This window comes from Carassius carassius, chromosome 3, assembly GCF_963082965.1.
Source record: "Carassius carassius chromosome 3, fCarCar2.1, whole genome shotgun sequence".
Taxonomy (NCBI): domain Eukaryota; kingdom Metazoa; phylum Chordata; class Actinopteri; order Cypriniformes; family Cyprinidae; genus Carassius; species Carassius carassius.
The window spans coordinates 5,366,793-5,387,271 of record NC_081757.1 but is presented as its reverse complement, the minus strand read 5'-3'; the positions used below and the strand labels follow the sequence as shown (position 1 = coordinate 5,387,271).

Here is a 20,479-nt window from a genome sequence, read left to right as displayed (position 1 = left end):
AATATATTCAAAGAACATCTTGAAGAGCTTAAAACACCAAAAACAAATAGCACTCTAAACCGGTGGTTCTTAGCCAGGGGCCGGGGCCAAGAGGGGCCATAGATTGACTTTTGTTTTTATTGATGTACACACAGTTCATGAAACTTCTAGAATCATAAAATGAAGCATGGCTAATTTAATACATCAATATTCCAAGCTTCTGTTAATAAAGATTGAAACCAAGCATCCTTGTCATAATTACAGCAGAAATGCAATGTATGGGAAGGTCTTTGAATATTCTATCAGACAACTGCGTCAACAAGACAAAAAGTTGAGAAACCACTGCTGGAAACATATAATTAAAGTAGTCCATTTGAATCTTCAGAGATCTTTTGAGATCATGTGTTAGCTTTATGTGAAAAATATGATTGGATATGATTGCATTGAATTCAGAAATAGTGTTTTAAATGTCTTTGGTTTCTACACATCTCACTGATTGGTACTTTTTTGTTTTCTATTTCTCATACAGTGCTATCATATGGCTACAAATAACTTGGCATGCAAGTTTCATGGACTACTTTCCTGGTTCTTTTTTTTGTTTTGTTTTATACATTTTGTTGCCTCAAAAAGGCATTTTAAATATTATGCAATACCTGTGCTTGTGTTCCATGGAAAGAAAGGCATAGATGTTTGGAATAAGTAAATGATTTTTGGGTTCATTCACTTTAACCGACAAGTAGCCTTTTTAGACATTCTTCATCTCAATCATTGTGTTTTATTTGTGTATCTATAGCCATATCTCAAACACAGCTGAAAACGGGGAGGGCGGGGCTAAAACCATTTCCAACCACAAACCGAGCACTTGTGACAGGTGCGCTCAGACTGAACCGTGGATCCCAAATCACGAGACTGTCCCGCTGGTCCTGACACGGGCCGTCCAGAGTCTCTCCCTGGAGGATGCATTACCAGAAAGCATCCCGTTTGCTGATGAAACCCCGATCAAGCTCCGCAGAGAGGAGGAAGATGCCGATGAAGTCGAGAGGGGGAAGGACCAAACTTGGAGCTCCATAGTAGAAGACACCATCCAGCCCACCACAGTCGGAACCCTTAAGAAACAACAGAGCAAAGGCAGCGAGGACAGCCAGGGCTCATGTCCTCAAACCCCAACATCCTCCTCGCCTGCACCCCCAAAAGAGCCGACCTCCAGCCCACACGGAGGCCCACTCTCCCCCATTCAGGAGGGAGAGAAAATGCTGTGCGTTGACCATTAAAAGTGGAGTCAAGCATTGGCTGGCTGCTTGAGTTCACTGCTTCTGGTTTTGGTGTTAATCCTAACATTGATGCTTATGTTACTGCACAAACCAAAGTTACAGCTTGTTGAGCCAGTTTTGGCTCCCAGATTGAGCTATATTTACACAGGAGCAGGAGTGGATAGTCAAGGAATCAGTGGGAGTATGTAATTTAGGTCAGCCCTGATTTTACTTGAGGTTGTTGCAAATATTTTTTAAAAGCATAACTTCTTAACTGACCTTTAGATTTATGCACTTGGCAGGTGTTTTCAAAGTGACTTGCATTGCATCCAAATTATACATTTGATCAGTTCATGCATTTCCTAGGAATCAATCTCATGACCTTTGCGTTTCTAGCTCCACGATCTACTGTTTGAGCTACAGCAATGTATCGGTCATTAAGTAATACCAGAGACAGATGTTTGTATCCCTAAGGGCACTATGACTGAATTGATGTGCTTCTGGCATTCATTCAGCTCTTTTAGAGCTCTGTACCAACAGAGTTTTACATTTGTTTTGGATCTAGTTAAAGCTTTGGCTTCTTTGGAAAACGTTGTGTGATTTATCTGGGCAGATGTCAGAGCTTTGGAGATTGTAGTTTTGAGTTTTTAATAGGAAAAAGGGAAGATAGCTGACACCAAGTGTTTGTTCAGTTGCAGTGTTGATTAGGTATGCATGTCCGTTACCACAGTTGCAAGAATAGTACTGCATTCCGCAGTTAATGTAGCAATAATAATGTCATCAAGACCCGTTCACTCTCCTTCAGGTGAATACAGAACCTATTAGATCACAGCTAAAGCCAAAAAGCTGTCATTGTGACAGGAATGTCGAAATGCCTGAGTACATATGTCAAAACAGCTTCTGGGAATCTTGTCTGTAACATGGTTTTGCAGAAACACAAAAGCTCATGATTAAGGCATTGAAATCATACTAACCCATCATATAATCTCACTTAATCTCTTAAACAAAGGAAATGTCTTGATTCATTGACTGATTTATCTGCATGCATGCTTTGGGTGGTCTTTCGTGTAAATGTCTTCTTGGTTCCCACAAATGTATGTTAAGTCTTGTTCCATGTAAACAGTGCTTTACAGATAATTCTGCCTCATCCCTTCCTGGTATCCTTGCATGGGCGTCAAGGGTTATCAGGTTTACTAAGTAATGTGGTGCTAGATTGTTTTGCAACAGAACAGCAGGCAAAACTAAACAATGCTTGCCTCTTTAAACATTCATGCCTTGTTTAGTTTCAGCGTTTGAGGGAAGCGTGACCAATGAAAGTATGTAAATATGCAGTTAAGAATGTGGTTTACAGATGTTCAGTGTGAAATACCTTTTCATAATTAATTATTTATTCATGATAAAGTATGAACCGTGTGAGGCACTGAATAAGATAATGCAAGATTATGTTGACAGAGTTAAAAATGACCTTTTGTGGCCCCTAAGACTATTTCAGATGGTGGTCTGTAACTTGTCACTCTTCTGCTGGATTAGCACTGAATGAAAACAAATGTGCAGTTTTAATGACATTCCATGCAGACAAACTCTGAAACTAACAGCGTACCATGAACCGTGCTATCAAAATTTGAATGTTAAATGCATGACAAGTTCCATGCACTGATTACGTGGACATTGACCATATGTTACATTCAAAACAAAGTTAGGAAACACATAGTTTACCTTGTTTTCAGCCGTAAGGTGCTCTAAAATAATCTTGAATTTGGCTTTATTGTTTTAACAATATTGATATAAGATTTTTGTTTGATATTATATTTGTGCATTAGTTTAATGCTCATTTCGGCTGCTGTGTAATAAGTGGCATATTAAGTGTGACAGGATTCAGCTTTATTTAAGATTGGACAGCCCCCTTCATCAGCTGAGTTTCACTTCTCTGTCTGTCAACACAAATATCATCATTGATCACATGACCACAGATATTTCCTGTTTCGTGTAGCTTTTATTGGATGCCTCTTAGGGTATTCAGAAGAACAGGAAATAGGGTGTGCTAAAGGAAACAATCCCTCAGTGAGCACAGACTCATACTCCCACGCACATAAGTTCAAATTCATTGTATGTCAAACAATTGCATTAACTCACTCATACTGGATTTACTTGCATGGTTTTGTCTGCAGGATTGTGGGTTGTGGGTTTGGTAATGTGGGCCCATTTGCATGCTGCACATGTCCAAACTTGATGGGACACTTAAATGGAAACATGCTAAGCACGTTACGCCAGTTCTGTTACTGCATGTCAGCATGTGCATATCTGCATTAATGGCTGCTTGCATGAGCTCTGTGCATCTGATTTGAATGCCACATGCATTGACTGACTAATGTCTGTTCTTGAGATCAGGGTGAGGAGGAACAGTGAGAAAAGCAGAGACTCCCAAGAAAAGACCAAACAGCGGCTTTCTAAGAAAGCGGCCTCCTCTACAAACTTACTCACACGATCCCCAAGTCTGGAGAGGTGAGACACTTCTCTTTTGTTCAAGCATGCACGTTAACATAACAGAATGCTTCAGAGTAAATAAATAATCTAAGCTCTATCAGCACAATCTATGAGATGCTGTCGGTTTCCGCAGAAAATCTGCGTGACTCATCCCTCAGTTTATAGAAACAACATACGGGGCACGTCCCGACCAGGATTTTAATATTGCCTAAAATATCCAGGTTGTGTGACATTCATGAGCTATAGAGAGCGGAGCAGACAGTTCCTAATGCTTCGAACCTACTTTGGTGTTTTTTTTTTTTTTTTATCGGTGTGCAGCAGCGATTCAAGTAAACGACCGAATAAACACGTGCTTTGCATCGCTTTGATCGTTCCCTGTAGTTCTCACCTTCTCACGCGCAGCCCCACAATTGGTCAATTATGAACAGTACCTGCTTGTTATTGGTCAAAACTGCTTTGGATGTTTTAGGCAATATTAAAATCCTGGCCGGGACGTGTCCCGTATGAATGGCGCATGTGACCACCCTAACAATGGACATTTATGGGGCAAATGTATAAGGGGCTTCAAATAATATTTTTGTGAAAGCATCAGTGTAAACTGTATGTTTATAAACATATATACATGGACATATATACATATATATATATTTATGTATGTTTTCTGCCATTCACTAATTAATTGATGTGTTTGTCTCCATAGCCGGGCAAAAGACCTCATCTCCAGTACAGGTAATAAGGCATCGCTCATCTCTCCTTTTCTTAACTTTTTTTTTAAGCATTTCTAAGGAGCATTGATCTTAGCAGCCAAGCGTTGTCATAATTCAGGCTTGCATTAGGCCAGTGTTTCATAATTTCTTTTCTTTTTTTTTTTACTTCAGTTTCAAGGAACCTCTGCCGTTTGTATAGATATAGTCAGTTACTCATGCTGTTTACAATGCTCGTTTCTATTCTCATGTCTTGTGGTCTGCTTGATTACCTGCAAAGCTGTTATTGGTTATGAATATAGGACTTTTAATCTTTCACTCATCATGTGGTCAGTTTCTGCTCAGTTTCTTACGACCAGGATTGTCTGGTTTCATTTTCTTGAATATTTTTTTTCCTCAGCCAAAGAAGGAAAAGGAATGTTTATAACACACTGTCTTAATAAATGAACATTTTTCTGCCTAAACAAACTTAAGCAAAGGCAAATCAGAAATTATTTTGTTTGGTCCTAGGGAAAATGTTGCTTTTAATTTTGATCTTGGCTTCCTCACTCCGTATAACACAAAGTGTGCCAGGAACTTAGGCATTTTATTTGACTCCAGTTTAAAGTTTAATAAACAGATTTCATCTGTAGTTAAGTCATGTTTTTACCAACTTCGCCTTCTCAGTAAAGTAAAAACCCTTCCTATCTAGAAAAAAATCTTGAAACGGGTATCCATGCCTTTATATCATCTTGGCTTGATTATTGTAACTCTTTGTATTTTGATATTTCTCAGTCTTCAATTTCTAGTCTTCAGTGAGTTCAGAATGCAGCGACTAGACTGACCATATTACTCCCATTTTAATGTCCCTACACTGGCTCCCTGTCAAGTATATGATTGATCTTAAAATCTTATTATTTGTTTACAAAGCCCTCAGTAACCTGGCTTTTCAATACTTAACTGATTTGCTGCTTCCATATGCCCCGTCTAGAACCTAAAGAGCTTGTGACTTTGGCCTACTCATTGTCGCTAGAGTTAAACTTAAAAATCATGGTGATCGCGCCTTTGCTACGGCGGGACCGAAGCCTTGGAATAGCCTTCCTCCATTTATCAGCCTGGCTTATAACACTCCTTAGTATGTTTCCTGGGTTTTTTACTGTAATCTGCTGATCTTATTTGGTTGTAGATTTCCTTGTTACTCTTATATTTTATTTGTTTTATTCTTGTAAAACAAAACAAGTTTGGTCAACCTTGGTTGTGTTTAAATGTGCTCTATAAATAAACATTGTTGTGGTTGTTGTTTTAATCTCTCACCTCAAACATAAACCTGTGGATTCAGAATAATTGAACCGTTAATAATTGTCTTGATATTTATTGATGAAGGTGCTGAATTTATGCAGGTTTAATACAGGTTGTGTCAAATCAGCTTTACAGAAATAAACCAGAAAATAGTGTGCTGAAGGAACCAAAACTTCATCGTTCTCCTCTGGCCAGACGAATCCTGCAGTTTAATTCCAAGCTGCAGCAAAGTCAGATTGTGCAGAGCACTCATCTGGTTCCTGTGGTCTTGTGTCAATGGCCGTCTAGGTGACAAGGTCTCTGTTGGGGATCTGTCTCTGAGGCTCAACTAGTTTTCATGGTCTCCGCTGACATTCAGCGCTGTCTATTTTTCACAGTTAAACCAGAAATTATTAAAATAACTAGTCAGCCTTACTAATCCCAGCCCATCCAATATTATTATAATTAGTGTGTGTTTATATACACTACTATTCAAAAGATTTTTTAAAAGTTTTTAAAAGAAAACTCTTACACTCACCAAGGTTGCATTTATTTAATCAAAATGCTGTAGAAATTGTATTTAAAATGTCTATTTTAATATATTTTAAAACTTCATTACTACAATCTTTAGTGTCACGTGATCCTTCAGAAATCATTCCAATATGCAGTTTTTCTGCTCATGAAACATTTATTCTTATTATCAATGTTGTAAACAGTTGTGCTGTTTAATATTTTTATGGAAAACAGTGACACTTTTTTCAGGATACTTTGATTATAGCAGAAAAGAACAGCGTTTATTTGAAGTGGAGATCTTCTGTAACATTATAAATGTTTTACAGTCACTTTTGACCAATTTAATCCATCTTTGCTCAATAAAAGTATAATTTTTTTTTAATAAAAAAATCTTACTGACCACTAACCTTTAAAAGGTAGCGTATCTATCCACAGACCCCTATCAGCAGCTTCATGGACCACAGTTTAAAAACCCAATTCAAGAATAGAAACATTTTAGAGATCATTGAGGTGCAGTGAGGTCACTGTGCGTATAAACTTTAACAAGCATGCATTACTCAGCACAGCTGACTTATAATTACTGTAGCAAGCCATTAGTGGCCTCGTGTTTAGTCTTTATATATTTGTTTGTTTGTTTATTCATTATGCGTGTACAGGTGCAGGTTTCCTTCAGCAGTGAAACACAGGAAAGCTTGTGCTCACACTGGAAAGTTACTTCTCGCTGGTTATGCAACCGCACTACTCTAGTTTTCTGTCCAGGATGATGGATGTGTGTTTCCCTTTCCCTGCGTGCCAGATATTCACACCACCTTTACACAGCACTGCCTTGACCATTTCGTATGTGTGCGTTTTAATAATTTATTCACCTGCATTTAATGGCTGGAAAAGTAAACAAGGGGTTTTATTTGAAATATCATGACTGCGTTCAACATCAAACAGAAGTTGTTTTTCCATCGGGGTATGAAACTGACACATTTATGGAATGTTGTGTCGGCGTCCCCTGGATGACATTCATCTGATAACATTGGGATAAGAGTTCTTCTGGGGTCGTATATGGTTTCAACTCAAAACCATATGATGCTTCTGAGGAATATGAGATATTACCACTTTCTCTTGTATCAAAACAACCCATATTATATATATAATATACAGTCGTGGCCAAAGGTTTTGAGAATTACATAAATATTAGTTTTCAAAAAGTTTGCTGCTAAACTGCTTTTAGATCTTTGTTTCAGTTGTTTCTGTGATGTACTGAAATATAATTACAAGCACTTCATACGTTTCAAAGGCTTTTATCGACAATTACATGACATTTATGCAAAGAGTCAGTATTTGTTAGTCCTTCTTTTTCAGGACCTCTGCGATTCGACTGGGCATGCTCTCAATCAACTTCTGGGCCAAATCCTGACTGATAGCAATCCATTCTTTCATAATTACTTCTTGGAGTTTGTCAGAATTAGTGGGTTTTTGTTTGTCCACCCGCCTCTTGAGGATTGACCACAAGTTCTCAATGGGATTAAGATCTGGGGAGTTTCCAGTCCATGGACCCAAAATTTCAACATTCTGGTCCCCGAGCCACTTAGTTATCACTTTTGCCTTATGACACGGTGCTCCATCGTGCTGGAAAATGCATTGTTCTTCACCAAACTGTTGTTGGATTGTTGGAAGAAGTTTCTGTTGGAGGGTGTTTTGGTACCATTCTTTATTCATGGCTGTGTTTTTGGGCAGAATTGTGAGTGAGCCCACTCCCTTGGATGAGAAGCAACCCCACACATGAATGGTGTCAGGATGCTTTACTGTTGGCATGACACAGGACTGATGGTAGCGCTCACCTTTTCTTCTCCGGACAAGCCTTTTTCCAGATGCCCCAAACAATCGGAAAGGGGCTTCATCGGAGAATATGACTGTAATGATTTGAACCTTAATAATCGTCGGGAAGAAGGAGGCGGGAACCGGCGGACAATCAAATAACATTTTAATAATACAAAATAAACACAAAACAGCGCACCAGCCCCTCACGGACGACTGGTGCGCTCAAATAAAAACCAAAACACAACTAAAAGCCCAGGCCTGGTCCTCTCTCGTCCTTCACTGTCGTCGCTCCAGTTTTATATCCTTCCATCTCCTCCGTGGGCCTCGAGACCGGTGGGTCGAACAGGTGTAGCTCATCTCCCATCACTCCACCGGCCTCGCTCCCACGTCCCTCGGCCCCGCCCCACTCGTCACAATGACTTTGCCCCAGTCCTCAGCAGTCCATTCACTATACTTTCTGCAGAAGATCAATCTGTCCCTGATGTTTTTTTGGAGAGAAGTGGCTTCTTTGCTGCCCTTCTTGACACCAGGCCATCTTCCAAAAGTCTTCGCCTCACTGTGCGTGCAGATGCGCTCACACCTGCCTGCTGCCATTCCTGAGCAAGCTCTGCACTGGTGGCACTCTGATCCCGCAGCTGAATCCTCTTTAGGAGACGATCCTGGCGCTTGCTGGACTTTCTTGGACGCCCTGAAGCCTTCTTTACAAGAATTGAACCTCTTTCCTTGAAGTTCTTGATGATCCTATAAATTGTTGATTTAGGTGCAATCTTAGTAGCCACAATATCCTTGCCTGTGAAGCCATTTTTATGCAACGCAATGATGGACGTTTCTTTGCAGGTCTCCATGGTTAACAATGGAAGAACAATGATTTCAAGCATCACCCTCCTTTTAACATGTCAAGTCTGCCATTCTAACCCAATCAGCCTGACATAATGATCTCCAGCCTTGTGCTCGTCAACATTCTCACCTGAGTTAACAAGACGATTACTGAAATGATCTCAGCAGGTCCTTTAATTACAGCAATGAAATGCAGTGGAAATGTTTTTTTGGGATTAAGTTAATTTTCATGGCAAAGAAGGACTATGCAATTCATCTGATCACTCTTCATAACATTCTGGAGTATATGCAAATTGCTATTATAAAAACTTAAGCAGCAACTTTTCCAATTTCCAATATTTATGTAATTCTCAAAACTTTTGGCCACGACTGTATATATTAAAGATCTTTGAAGGTCAGTGTTGTTGTGACTCAGACTTTGATTATTAGATTCTGGCTGTTGCTTTTATTGTCATTCCATTGCAGTAGACACACAGATTGACTTGCTTGCCTCATTGCTTTTAAAAAGCCCTGTTAAAAACAGAGTTTTCCCCCTCAGTGCAGACCAGAACCAGGTCCAGACAATGATACCGATGACTCAGAGAGTTGTTCTAAGTGCAGCTCCCTGTAGAGTCAGTTGGAGCGCAGTTAGGCTGCAGGAATTCCTGATGTGTTTTGCAGCTGCAGAGATAATGTTTGTTTGTGTTTTCTCTTTTAACAGGATCTCAGGGGTCCAGGAGAGGAACTCAGAGTAGGTTTCAATCATGGTTTTGGTTCTAAGTAATTGGTGCCTAAAAATAATTTTGTATAAAATATTCATTTTGAATTTTTTTTAAGTTATACAAATTGTATTCTTTAAGTTAACAAATCTGAATTATAGTACTTTATTGCCACTCAGAGTCAATTCAATTTTCATGTTGTGCATTCTCCCATTTATTTTGTTCACAGGTCAGTCAATCAAAATGTTCATCCGTGGACGACCAATCACCATGTACATTCCTTCCAACATTCTAAACTACGAGGAGCTGAGAATGGATCTCCCCTCACAGAAACTGGATCTGGATTGGGTGTATCCTAAAAAAATTATTTTATCTTATTTTATGAATTTTTTAAGTAATTAATTACATTTTAATTAATTGAAATGAATAAAATTTTAATTGAATTTACTTTCATATAAATGAATTGTAAGTAGTTATAGAATAGATTATATAGTTTTTAAATGCATGCAATTTTATTATAAAACTAATTATATTTTGTATATATGTAATTAATTATTTTTCTGCGGATGTGTCTATCATCTATGTATAGAGAGAAAAATCTGATTCTAAAAGAGGAAAAAAGAATGCTGCGTATTGCAATTATAAGTTTAAAAATTCCAAAAATAAATATATAATGAATACATATTAGCAATTGTTCCTTGACCTTTATATTTCCAGCTATGGTTACCGGGGACGGGACTGTCGAGCGAACCTTTACCTGTTGCCGTCTGGAGAAGCAGTTTATTTTATTGCATGTGTGGTGGTTCTGTATCATATCAGCAACCAAACGCAAAGACATTACCAGAAACACACAGACTGCGTCAGATGGTGAGTTTGAAGTGTTATTTAGATGTGCACCAAATTAGTTTTTTTGATTATAATGTTCTTACTTTTCCTTTTACTTGTTGGCATGTAGTCTTGCCATCCACCCAGACAAGGTGCGTGTAGCATCCGGACAGACAGCGGGAGTAGACAAAGATGGCAAGGTGAGATTTACACATGAATAAATCACATTTTACCGATTACCGAGATGTGATGCTATCATGTATTTTCAGTTTTACAGGGCAAATAATTAGTATGTTATTTGACATTGAATACTTTTGGGAAGTTAGAATTGTGGTGTGACATGTTATGTGCCATATAAAAACTACTTTATACAGCATTTTGCTAATTCCATAATTTATTTATCATGTTGATTTTATGGCCTTATACGCAATTGTAATATTTTACTTTAAAAAAAAATTATTTGCTGTCGACCAGGGCTATTTTCACCTGATGAATCGCTCTTGTTTTGTAAGATGCTTTGGATAACATTAAATATGATAAATGGGTTGCACTTTATTTTACAGTAAATGTACTTACATGTACGTATAGTGTACTTACAGTGTATTTGTCTAAGAAAGTTCTGGTAATACAAGTTAAATACATTGGGTAGGGTTAGGTTTAGGAATCGGTTCAGGGTTAGTACCTAGTTATTACATAGTTATTCTAATTACTATAATAAGTGCATAGTATGTACATGAGGAACAGGAATGTAAATTAAAGTGCTTCCGATAAATACATAAATGTAAATTAAGCAGTGAAGGCAAAATTATTATCATTTTGAAAAATTCGAAAAGTTATACAATCCTAAAAACGTTAAACTAACATTTTGAATAAAACAAACAAATAATCTTTGTCTGCTTTCTGTGTGTGCATGCATCTTTGTCAGCCTCTTCAGCCCTTTGTGCATATCTGGGACTCCAAAACGCTAGTGACACTGCAACAGATCGGCCTCGGCACATTTGAGCGAGGTGTCGGAGCCCTAGCATTTTCCAGTTCAGTAAGTATTGCTTCCCATTCTGCATTCTTTCCCATCCAAACACAGCAGACAGACAGACAGGACTGTTGTTCACACATAAATAATTATAAAATATTTCAAACAATACTATAATCCAGGATCCAAATCACTTCACAAACATTTCTAGACTAGAATCATTGAATTGTGGCACTCTTTTGGATTATATACTGTATATATATCTATGTATGACTGTGTGTATATGCTCACAAATGGGATCGAAAATAAAATAATAACATAAAACAGTACATAAGTAAGTAAAACAGTGAATATACAGTAATATTGTGAAATTATCACAAGTTTAAACAATTTTTTTTATGATACTTTTTCAACACTGATAATAATAAGAAGCACCAAATCAGCATATTGTAATGTTTATATTAAATGGGTGCTGAAAATTCAGTAATTGCAGCACAAAAATCATCTTTAAAGAATATGAAAAAAAGAAAAAATTATTCCCTACTTTTGAGTGGAAGTGTATTATTGTTATTTTTATTTTTTTTATTTTTTTTTACAGGATGCTGGTACATTACTGTGTGTGATCGACGATTCCAATGAACACATGCTTTCTGTGTGGGACTGGAATAAAAACATAAAGCATCTTGAAGTTAAGGTGTGTTTACGCTCACATTCTCACACTCACACACAAACACACACACACACACACACATATACACACACACACACAGAAATGCATGTTCGGTGTATTCTATCTACCAGACAATATATATTAGAAGCTACACGGATGTAGTTTACATTCTCATGATTAGAAGCCTAGCAATATTTTTTCAAGCACATGTGCAGTATTTCCTAAAAAGGAATTCCAGGTTCAACCCTCCATCATGTCGTAGTAAATTTGACTTTCTAAGATATATTATCCTAGGGATTATTTCAGCAGCTCTTGACTGAATCTACAGCCAGCTGCCTGCGTTCTGAAAAGCCGTCAGCTTTATTGTGGATGGTTTTCTAGCTCTGTGGGATCCTTTGTCCTAAATGTTTCCTCCTACTTTTGCATGAGCGTTTTGAGCGGGGTTGCTATGGAAGCGGCTAAATATTTTACTGTACATTTGTGTGAGTGATTGCGAGTGTTTTAAGAACTGCCCATTTGTATGAAGTAATTTTTCGTGTTTTATTTTTGGGCTGTCCTGCTAGTAATGGATTTAGGAAGCAGTTGGACTTAGAATAGCATCACGCTTTGTCAAGGGAGTTCTGTTTGCTCACTGAGTTCATAGATTTTCATCTCAATGTGAATTGGTTTATTTTTTTTTAAAGTCAGTTTGCGGTGAGATAAATATAATTCAGAAATTCCACAAGCCCTTCAGATGTATGTTTGAGGCGAATTTCAGGAAACAGTAGTGCTTGAAGATGATTACTCAGAACAAAGTTAAGGAGCCTGAACAGTTTAGAAATCATAAACAATGACAATATCTGCTGCAGAGCTTTGAAGTTGTATTTACAGTTTCTGGATTACACCTTTTAATTACAGGAAAATTACAGTCATTAAACTAACATGAGCTACTATTGCAGCTGAAGATTGACTGGATGTTTGAAGTTGAATTGCAGCTTTTCTCCTATAATAACACAGAGCCATTGGCACATAGACATATATACTGTGGAAAACCATATGTCTTCATGCTGTGCGACTATGTGTGTGTTTTAGAGCACTAATGAGGCAGTTCTGGCTGTGGACTTCAGCCCAACAGACACCAACAACATCATCTCCTGTGGCAAGTCCCACGTCTACTTCTGGACCATGAGCGCTGGCACACTGACCAAGAAACAGGGCATCTTTGGAGTGAGTCCATATTTAGCCACTAAGTTGACTGTCCTCCACTGTAAATTTGGTATCATTTGCTTTTCCATGTATGGGTAAAAAATAAGTAGAAATTATTAGTAGTAGTAATATTGGATTTTGCCGATACCGATAGCTAGGCTGGATATCACACTGGCAGATACCGATTAATTAACCGATAGTTTTTAAAATTGATACTGAACAAAAACTAAAATAGTGCTTTATTAAAAAAAAAAAAAAAAACATTACTGAACCATTTCGCACTGTATAATGAAAACAGACCCTTCTCAGCCGCTCCAGCAACAGACGCAATCCGGAAAACTATCGGCATGGATTTTTTTCGGATAACCGATTGTTACATCGGTTGACCTCTAGAAATTATGTGAATTAACATCAACTCACTTACAAAATGGAGTATGATATTACCATTTTTATGAAGTTATCATATACGATAAATAAATAAAAATATATAAAAAAAAATGTGTATCACAGTTTAAAACAAATTTCAGTGTTTTCAACATAAAAAAATCTGATATGTTTCTTATGCACCAAATCATCATTAAAATGATTTCTAAAGGAAAATAATATTTACATTCAAATGTATTTTTGACCTCTTTTAAAAACATTTGAAAAAATTCTTATCAAACCCCAAACTTTTGAACTGTAATGTACCTTTGATGGTATTTCTATGTGATACCATCATATATTTATTTTTTTACTGTAATATGCCTTATGACTCGCTTATGATTAGCCTTAAAGGATAGAACCGATTCATAATATATTAAACTATGAATTTACTTATTGTTTGGTATTTGTCAGTGTTGGTGATTTTGTTCATTGTTTTATTAACAGAAATACAAAAAGCCCAAGTTTGTCCTGTGCTTCGTGTTCAGTCTTACGGGTGATGTGTTGACTGGAGACTCTGAGGGGAACATTCTCACATGGGGAAAATCAGCTGCTGATACCAAAACTTTAGGAAAAGGAGCAAAGGGTAAGCAATATTACTTCTTAATTTTTGCCTGATAGACTTAAATTTTAAGTTTTACTAGGGATACACAATATTTATCTGTACTGTATTGGTTTTCATCTAAAATTAAGTAATTCATTTCACGTGGCTGTATGATAAAATATGGAAGAAATAGTATTAAGTAAAATCAAGTCAAGTCTGCTTTATTGTCAGTTCTTCCACAAGTACAGTACATAAATACAGAGAATTTAAGTTGCGTTACTCTCAGACCCTTGGTGCATACAGATAACTAACTGTAGAGCATAAAAATACAGTTAGATACAGATTAAATATAAAATACAACTATACAAATAAGGACATGTAAAAAAAAAAAATTATAATACAGTTAAATAAAGCAGCACAAGGCACATGGCAGATAGAGTGCAAACCGGTGAGTAAACAAACAGTGCTGACTGAAGAGGTAGTTGAATGAGATGAGGTAGTGGGCAGACCAATTCGGCATAAAGTGTCTGGTGCAGGTCACAGTTAGTGGGAGTGAAAGGACCTGGGGATGTGGGAGTTGGGGGGGGGCAAAAGAGGGGAGGGGGGTCAGGTGGCTCACCTCACTCCTGTAGTTTGTCTCATCTCTGTTGCTGATGAGACCCACTACAGTTTGTGTCATCCGCAAACTTACTGTATTTTTCGGACTATAAGTTGCACCTGAGTATAAGTCGCATCAGTCCAAAAATACGTCATGATGAGGGAAAAAAACATTTATAGGTCGCACTGGACTATAAGTCGCATTTATTTAGAACCAGGAGAAAACATTACAGTCTACAGCCGCAAGAGGGCGCTCTATGCTGCTCAGTGTAGGCTACAGGAGCACTGAGCAGCATAGAGCGCCCTCTGGCGGCTGTAGACGGTAATGTTTACTCTTGGTTCAAGTCTCTTAGTTCATTTCTCTTGGTTCATGTCAAATTAATTTTGATAAATAAGTCGCACCTGACTATAAGTCGCAGGACCAGCCAAACTATGAAAAAAAGTGCGACTTATAGTCCGGAAAATACGGTAATTAAGAGGTTGGAGTTGTGTGACGGTGTGCAGTCTTGTGTTAGCAGAGTGAAGAGGAGGGGGCTCAGCACACATCCTTGAGGGGGCCCCAGTGTTCAGTGTGATGGTGCTGGATGTGTTAGTGCCGACCCGTACTGCTTAAGGTCTTCCATTCAAAAAGTCCAACAGCCAGTTGCACAACGAAGTGTTGAGCCCCAGCTGGACCAGTTTGTAAATGAGCTGTTGAGGGGTGATTGTGTTGAATGCTTAACTGAAGTCTGTTAACAGCATTCTGACGTATGAGTCTTTTTTGTTTAGATGTGTGAGTGCTGAGTGGAAGGCAGAGGCGATGGCGTCATCGGTCGAGCGGTTGGACCGATATGCAAACTGGAAGGGGTCCAGGGAGGTGGGGTGAACAGACTTGATATGGTGCATTACTAGCCATTCAAAGCACTTCATGAGAATAGGAGTAAGTGCAACTGAATGGTAGTCATTGAAGCAGGATGGAGACGGCTTCTTCGGGAATGGAATGATGGTGGTAGCTTTGAAGCATTTGGGGACAACAGCCTGACTTAGTGAGATGTTGAAAATGTCTGTGAAGACATCAGTTAGTTCCACTGCACAGTCTCTCAGTAAACGCCCAGGACCCAGAGCTTTGCGTGTGTTGTTCCTGCTGAGGGATCTCCTCACGCTGTCCAAGGACAGAGTCATCACCTGGTCACTGGGAGGAGGTGGAGTCTTCTGTGCTGTGGTGCTGTTTTGTTTCTCAAAGCGAGTGAAGAAGGTGTTCAGTTCGTTCAGCAGGGAGATGGTCATTTTAACATATTGCCCATTACATTAAAAAAATTATCGGCTTATCAGTATCAGCCAGAATTCTTAACAGTATCAATATACAATAATTTTTCCTTTACTTTTAACTACTTTTTTTTAATAAAGGATCTATTAACTTACTTGAAAAACAATATATACTGACCATCTTTGGCACTTTTTTTCTTCTCTCCCTGCTTGCAGAGACATTTCAGATCATGAAGCAGACGCGTGCTCACGAGGGCAGTGTTTTCACTATGTGCATCCTGCAGGGTGGAGGTATACTCAGCGGTGGCGGCAAGGACCGCAAGGTCATCCGCTGGAGTGCAGACCTGGCACCTGAAAGAGAGTGTGAGGTGAGACGTGAATCTGCATTCTCTTTAAATCTGTGTTTTTGCAGCAATGTGAGTATATTAAACTATAGAGTTTCTAAATCAGAAATGTCTTGAATGGCCTTTGCTTTTCCAGATTCCTGAGAAATTTGGTGCAGTTCGCACTATTGCGGATGTAGATGGAGAAGAACTGCTCATTGGCACAACACGAAATGCAATCCTAAGAGGAACATTTTCAGATGGGTTTGTGGCCATTGTACAGGTAGATATATTGGAGTTATATGCAACTATAGTTTTGTTTTATTTATAAAACATTTTTTAATAAATTTAATTAAAAGATCTTATACTGCACTCTAAAAATGTGTAATGAATTGTCAGGGTCATGTGGATGAAATGTGGGGTCTGGCCACACACCCCACTCAGAACATATTTCTTACCTGTGGAAATGACCGACAAGTGTGTGTATGGAATGCAGAGGACCACAAACTGGACTGGTGCACAACACTAGAGGTCAGAGAGGTCACAGAAAATTAACTGTTATAAAGACACACTAGGTTTAGTGTGTGTGTGTGTGTTTGTGTGTGTGTGTGTGTGTGTATGCGCCACTGGCTGTATACTACATTTTATGCTGACACCTATTGGTATGGATTCTGCTTCATATAGTATGCTTGGAATAAAGTGGAAGTACACAACTGAAAGTATTTGATAATATGAACATTACTGTGATATATTTGGTCTCAACATTAACAAAATTTTGGGGTTATTTATTCATTTTAAAATGTATTTGAAAGAAGTCTCTTATGCTCAGCAAGGCTGCATTTGTTTGATTTAAATATTAAATAAAAACAGTAGTATTGTGAAACTGCATATTTTATTATTATTATTATTATTCTGTATTTTTTATGTAATTTATCCCTGTGATGCTAAGCTTAATTTTCAGCATCATTACTCCAGTCTTCAGTGTCACATGATGCTTCAGAAATCATTCTAATATACATAGTCATAAAAAATAAAGAACTTGGTCTGTACTGTATATATATGTAGTATACAGTTTTTGTTTACACCACTGATGTCACTGAAACTCATTTGATTTGACTCATTTTGGAAATACTAATATTCCTTTATTTAAACTTTTATGTTGGTGCACCTTTAAAATGGATACCAGTATTATTGTAAACACTCTGTAAAGAGACAATGAATTTAACATTGATCTTCATCTCTTTCAGGAATCTGGCTTGTGTGCTGATTTCAGCCCAAATGGAGCGGTTGTCTCTGTTGGACTGAGTACTGGAAGGTAAAACATTTACAGCATAGCTGATATAAGTTACCACTTCAGTTTTATAGTAAGTTTTTTACAGTGAAACGTTCCCATTTTTAATGGCTTTATGATGGTTTTTAACTGCTTACCTATTTAGATGGGTTGTGCTGGATCTGCAAACCAAAGAAGTGGTGTCAGACCTGACTGATGGCAACGAACAGCTGTCCGTAATGAGATACTCACCAGGTCAGAGGTCAACAAAATCACAATGATAAAGGGCACAGTATAAAACAGAACTAAACCTTTTCTGCTGCAAGCTTAAACCTTGCTTGTTTGTGGCACAATGTGGCAGTTTTTACTGCATGAAGATTGTTTTGCAAGCCTGTTTATAGTCGATAACTTATATTTTACTGCTTACAAAAACACAGATGGCAGCTTTTTGGCAGTTGGTTCCCATGACAACTTCATCTACATTTACAACGTCACTGAGGGTGGCCGGCGCTATACACGATTCGGAAAGTGCACAGTAAGCAAAGCATTTGGGTAAAGTACTCTAAAAGATATCAAACTGTTTAATGGTGGTTTGTTGTGTGTAATGTTTTATAGCAGTCTGTTTCTGTTAAAAAGCACAATAGGTTGTGCAGATAAAATGCATTTCCTGTATGTAACACTACAGGGGCACTCCAGTTTCATTACTCACCTCGACTGGTCCAAAGATGGAAAATACATCATGTCCAACTCTGGAGATTATGAAATTCTATACTGTAAGTCTGCATGCTTGGGTTCATAACACAGATACATATACCAAGAAGACAATGAGTAATATAAATGATAATGCATTTAAACATTTATTTTTGTGGAAAAAGGGGATGTTGCAAGTGGCTGTAAGCTGTTGAGGAACCGGTTTGAGAGTAAAGATCGAGAGTGGGCATCCTATACCTGTGTGCTTGGATTCCATGTCATGGGTGAGAGAAAATATATATATATATATTTTTTAAATGATTCTTAAATGATGAGTTCACTATACACCAAGCAGGTTTTCTTTTAACTTTTTACATTTTTTATTTGCACATTCACACTTCTGAATTTAATGAAATCCAAAATCAACTTTATCCTGCTTTTAAACAATTGGTTTTAACAACCAATGCTGATGTAAAAAAAAAAAAAAAAAAAAACAGAAGACCACTTGGAGGTTTTGCATAGGTAAACGGCACTCATATTTTATTTAGAAAATGTACGTTTGTTAAAAATAAAATTGTAAATGTTTTTTTTTTGTATGTGTGTGTGTGTGTGTTTCTTAAGTATGTGTTAGATCATATTTATTAATATTAATTAATTTATTATTTTTATTAATTCATAAATGCATTAAGTGTGTTCCCCATAGTCCCCAAAGTCCTGTGCATTGAAAGCATATGTAAGTGTATGTTGACCGTCTTTCTAAACTGTAATGCTGTCTAGGTGTGTGGCTCGAGGGATCAGATGGGACAGACATCAATGCCTTGTGTCGATCACACAGTGAGAGTATGGTGGCAGTTGCTGATGACTTCTGTAAGGTTCATTTGTTCCAGTATCCATGTCCCAAACCAAAGGTCAGTCACTGCCTGATGTATTTATTGAGTCAAAGAAATGATCATTTTAAAATAGAAATAAAATGAAACAATAAATCTCATTAGACTCAGTATGCTTAATATTGCATTAAAGTTTGATGTAACAGGCCAGCTGATGTAGTATGTATTGTATGCAGATTAATAATTCACATATTTATTGTAGGTAATTTGTTAGATAAAGTGTTTTTTTATACTGCAAGACATTAATAATTTATTTCCTGATTTCCCTGTTAGGCTCCAAGTTATAAGTACGAGGGTCATGGCAGTCATGTGACTAATGTTCGTTTCACACATAATGACAGTCACCTTCTGTCAATGGGCGGCAAAGACACCTGCATCCTCCAGTGGCGTGTTAAAGGGGCAGGGACTGGAGACCATTACAAAGAACATCTAGCTTCTTCCTCTTCTGTCTGCTCTTCCTCTAGCTCTCCGGTGAATGGAACATAGAGAAACATACCAGGAATACCAAGAAAGAAACAGGCATGAAGATATTTAAGGAAATTAAATAAGGAGGAAATATCTCACTGCACAATCTGCTGTGACATGAGGAATTTGGAAGGTTATGCCAGCTTTTATGAAACATGTCACAGTGTTGTTTTAACATTGAGAAGTAATAAATAATGCATAGCAGTTCACTACCTACATTTCTGTAGGTATATATATATATATATATATATATATATATATATATATATAATATGAAAATGAAAAATAAATGTGGTGGTCTTTAACATGTTTATGTTCTTAATGCAACAAAAAAATTATAATAATTACCTTTTTTTCCCTTACGTTTGATTCACAAATTTGGCAAAAAATTGTGAGTTTTGACAATTGTGAAATTCAAAACTTCAACACATTTCAACACATCACGAGACGATGACATATTAAATGAAATTAATCTCTTGTTTTTACATGTATCATGCTTTACTCATGTACATGTCCTTGTTTACTTCATATTGCTTTTCATATGTTTATTTTAATCATCTACTGTTTTTCCGGTCATTAAATACTATATGCATAATTGTCTGGCATTACATTATTAACCGTAAATCATGTCTCTGTAAAGCATTGTTATGGGCAGCAGGAGTTTAAGTTTCATACGGTTACTGAGGTGAATCAGTTTTAGTATTAAGAAACGCCACCTAGAGGACAATAGGTGTAAGTCTTTTTTTAAATAACAGATTGCGTTGCTGTCTGTAAGTCTATAGAGGGAAGTATTGCACCACTTTTCAACATGCTAACCTGATTCTATGTTATGTTTGCAAGTGAACATTTCT

The 20,479-nt window shown here is 37.5% G+C and overlaps 1 protein-coding gene across 2 annotated transcripts in view; it reads left to right on the top strand.

Annotated features, from left to right (window-relative positions):
* eml3 (EMAP like 3) overlaps nucleotides 1-19,847 on the top strand; it is a 31,589-nt gene extending 11,742 nt beyond the window's left edge. Inside the window, exons 4-24 of one of the 2 annotated variants that reach the window (XM_059526268.1) lie at nucleotides 773-1,234; nucleotides 3,618-3,731; nucleotides 4,414-4,442; nucleotides 9,537-9,566; nucleotides 9,764-9,884; nucleotides 10,252-10,401; nucleotides 10,490-10,559; nucleotides 11,285-11,395; nucleotides 11,928-12,023; nucleotides 13,071-13,205; nucleotides 14,055-14,193; nucleotides 16,210-16,361; nucleotides 16,474-16,599; nucleotides 16,716-16,847; nucleotides 17,564-17,631; nucleotides 17,753-17,841; nucleotides 18,024-18,121; nucleotides 18,272-18,359; nucleotides 18,462-18,560; nucleotides 19,054-19,184; nucleotides 19,437-19,847. In XM_059526268.1, the coding sequence (XP_059382251.1) occupies nucleotides 773-1,234; nucleotides 3,618-3,731; nucleotides 4,414-4,442; nucleotides 9,537-9,566; nucleotides 9,764-9,884; nucleotides 10,252-10,401; nucleotides 10,490-10,559; nucleotides 11,285-11,395; nucleotides 11,928-12,023; nucleotides 13,071-13,205; nucleotides 14,055-14,193; nucleotides 16,210-16,361; nucleotides 16,474-16,599; nucleotides 16,716-16,847; nucleotides 17,564-17,631; nucleotides 17,753-17,841; nucleotides 18,024-18,121; nucleotides 18,272-18,359; nucleotides 18,462-18,560; nucleotides 19,054-19,184; nucleotides 19,437-19,649 (2,653 nt within the window). In that variant the 3' untranslated portion in view covers nucleotides 19,650-19,847. The remainder of the gene's footprint in view (nucleotides 1-772; nucleotides 1,235-3,617; nucleotides 3,732-4,413; nucleotides 4,443-9,536; nucleotides 9,567-9,763; nucleotides 9,885-10,251; nucleotides 10,402-10,489; nucleotides 10,560-11,284; nucleotides 11,396-11,927; nucleotides 12,024-13,070; nucleotides 13,206-14,054; nucleotides 14,194-16,209; nucleotides 16,362-16,473; nucleotides 16,600-16,715; nucleotides 16,848-17,563; nucleotides 17,632-17,752; nucleotides 17,842-18,023; nucleotides 18,122-18,271; nucleotides 18,360-18,461; nucleotides 18,561-19,053; nucleotides 19,185-19,436) is intronic. The other variant, XM_059526276.1, reaches the window with a different exon arrangement.
* The last annotated feature ends 632 nt before the right edge of the window (nucleotides 19,848-20,479 follow it).